At 49.7% G+C, this 2,314-nt stretch overlaps 1 protein-coding gene across 1 annotated transcript in view; it reads right to left on the bottom strand.

The window, feature by feature from the left end:
* ITGA10 (integrin subunit alpha 10) overlaps positions 1-2,314 on the bottom strand; it is a 31,328-nt gene that overhangs the window by 14,924 nt on the left and 14,090 nt on the right. The window contains exons 5-6 of the mRNA XM_032449150.1: positions 1,225-1,375; positions 198-357 (exon numbers count right to left, since the gene is read on the bottom strand). Of these exons, the coding sequence (XP_032305041.1) occupies positions 198-357; positions 1,225-1,375 (311 nt within the window). The remainder of the gene's footprint in view (positions 1-197; positions 358-1,224; positions 1,376-2,314) is intronic.

Genomic DNA, 2,314 nt, shown 5'->3' on the forward strand with positions numbered 1-2,314 from the left:
TCCCTATGGGTCCCTATGTGTCCCTATGGGTCCCTATGTGTCCCTATGGGTCCTTATTGTCCCTGTGTGTCCCTATGGGTCCCTATGTGTCCCTATGGGTCCCTATGTGTCCCTATGGGTCCTTATTGTCCCTGTGTGTCCCTATGGATCCCTATGGATCCCTATGTGTGGCTATGGGTCTCTATGTTCCCACTGACCCTCGATGCTGAAGATCCTGTCCCCCAGCACCCCTGCAATGCGTTGCAGCGCGCTCTCGTCGCTGACGTTGAAGCAGAACTGGGGGCGGCTGCAGATGGACAAAACCTCGCGCAGGAAACGCTGCGGGCTGCGCTGCCGGCGCAGGTAGTGACCCAGCACCTGCAATAATGCATTGCATTGTAATGCATTGCATTGCATTGCATTGCATTGTATTGTATTGCAAGTAGTGACCCAGCACCTGCAATGGATTGGATTGCATTGCATTGCATTGTACTGCATTGCATTGCATTGTACTGTATTGCATTGCATTGCATTGCATTGTATTGTACTGCATTGCATTGCATTGTACTGTACTGCATTGTACTGCATTGCATTGTATTGTACTGTACTGCATTGCATTGCATTGTATTGTACTGCATTGCATTGCATTGTATTGCAGGTAGTGACCCAGCACCTGCAATGGATTGCATTGCATTGCATTGTACTGTACTGCATTGTATTGCATTGTACTGTATTGCATTGCATTGCATTGTATTGTACTGCATTGCATTGTACTGCATTGCATTGCATTGCATTGTACTGTATTGCATTGTGGTGCATTGCATTGCAGTGTACTGTACTGCATTGCATTGCATTGCATTGTATTGCATTGCATTGCTTGTATTGCATTGTATTGCATTGCATTGTACTGCATTGCATTGTATTGCATTGTACTGCATTGTGGTGCATTGCATTGCATTGCATTGCATTGCATTGCATTGCATTGCATTGCATTGCATTACATTGCATTCATTACATTGCATTACACTGCATTGCTTTGCATTACATCACATTACATTGCATTGCATTGCATTGTATTGCATTACATTGCACAGCACTGCATTGCACTGTATTGCATTACATTACATTGCATTGCTTTGCTTTGCATTACATTGCATTACATCACATTGCATTACATTGCTTTGCTTTGCTTTGCATTACATTGCATTGCATTGCTTTGCATTGATTGGCCCCCGTCCAACTCACGGCGATTCCCGCCCTGGTCACGTGGTTCCGGTCACATGCCCTCAGCGCTTCCGGTAGTTGTTCCCCGTCGTGCGACTCCCCGTCCGTCACCACCAACAACAACCGCGACGCGTCACGGCGCCCCCCGGCGGATGGGAGGAAGAACTGCGAGCTGGGGATGGGGGGGGCATAAAACAGGGCACAAAATGACCCTAAATCGACACCGAAACGGCCACAAAGAAACCCCAAAACTGACCCTAAATCCGACCCCAAATCTGACCCCAAAACCGACCCCAAAATGGCCCCAAAATGACCCAAAAACTGACCCCAAAACTGACCCCCAAATTGACCCCAAACGGCCCCAAACCTGACCCAAAACCCACCCCAAAACCGACCCCAAACTGACCCCAACCACATCCCAACCCCAACCCCAATCTGCCCTAATTCCAGCCTCAATCCCAATCCCACACAGTTCTAACCCCAACCCCAACCCAACCCCAACCCAACCCCAATCCCAATCCCAACCCCAACTCCATCCCAATCCAACCCAATCCCAATCCTATACAGTTCTAACCCCAATCCATCCCCAAACCCAATGCAACCCCAACCTCAACCCCAACCCAACCCCAACCCAATCCCAACTCCAACCCCAACCCCAATCCCAACCCCAATCCCAACCCCAACCCAATCCAATTAAACCCTAATCCCAATCCCAGCCCCAACCCCATTCCCAACCCTAACCCTAATCCCAAACCCCATACAGTTCTAACCCCAACTTCAACCCCAATCCCAATCCAACCCCAATCCATCCCCAAACCCAATGCAACCCCAACCCAACCCCAATCCTAACTCCAACCCAACCCCAACCCAATCCCAACACCAACCCCAATCCCAATCCAACCCCATATCCAACCCCAACCCATCCCCACCAAAATCCCATATCCAACCCCAACCCATCCCCAAACCCAACCCCAATCCTAACTCCATCCCAATCCAACCCCAATCCCAATCCCAATCCCATACAGTTCTAACTCCAATCCCAACCCAACTCCAATCCATCCCCAATCCCAACCCCAATCCCAACCCAACCCCAACCCCAATCCCAACCCCA

The sequence above is a fragment of the Coturnix japonica genome, chromosome 25 (assembly GCF_001577835.2).
Source record: "Coturnix japonica isolate 7356 chromosome 25, Coturnix japonica 2.1, whole genome shotgun sequence".
NCBI classification, from domain to species: Eukaryota; Metazoa; Chordata; class Aves; order Galliformes; family Phasianidae; genus Coturnix; species Coturnix japonica.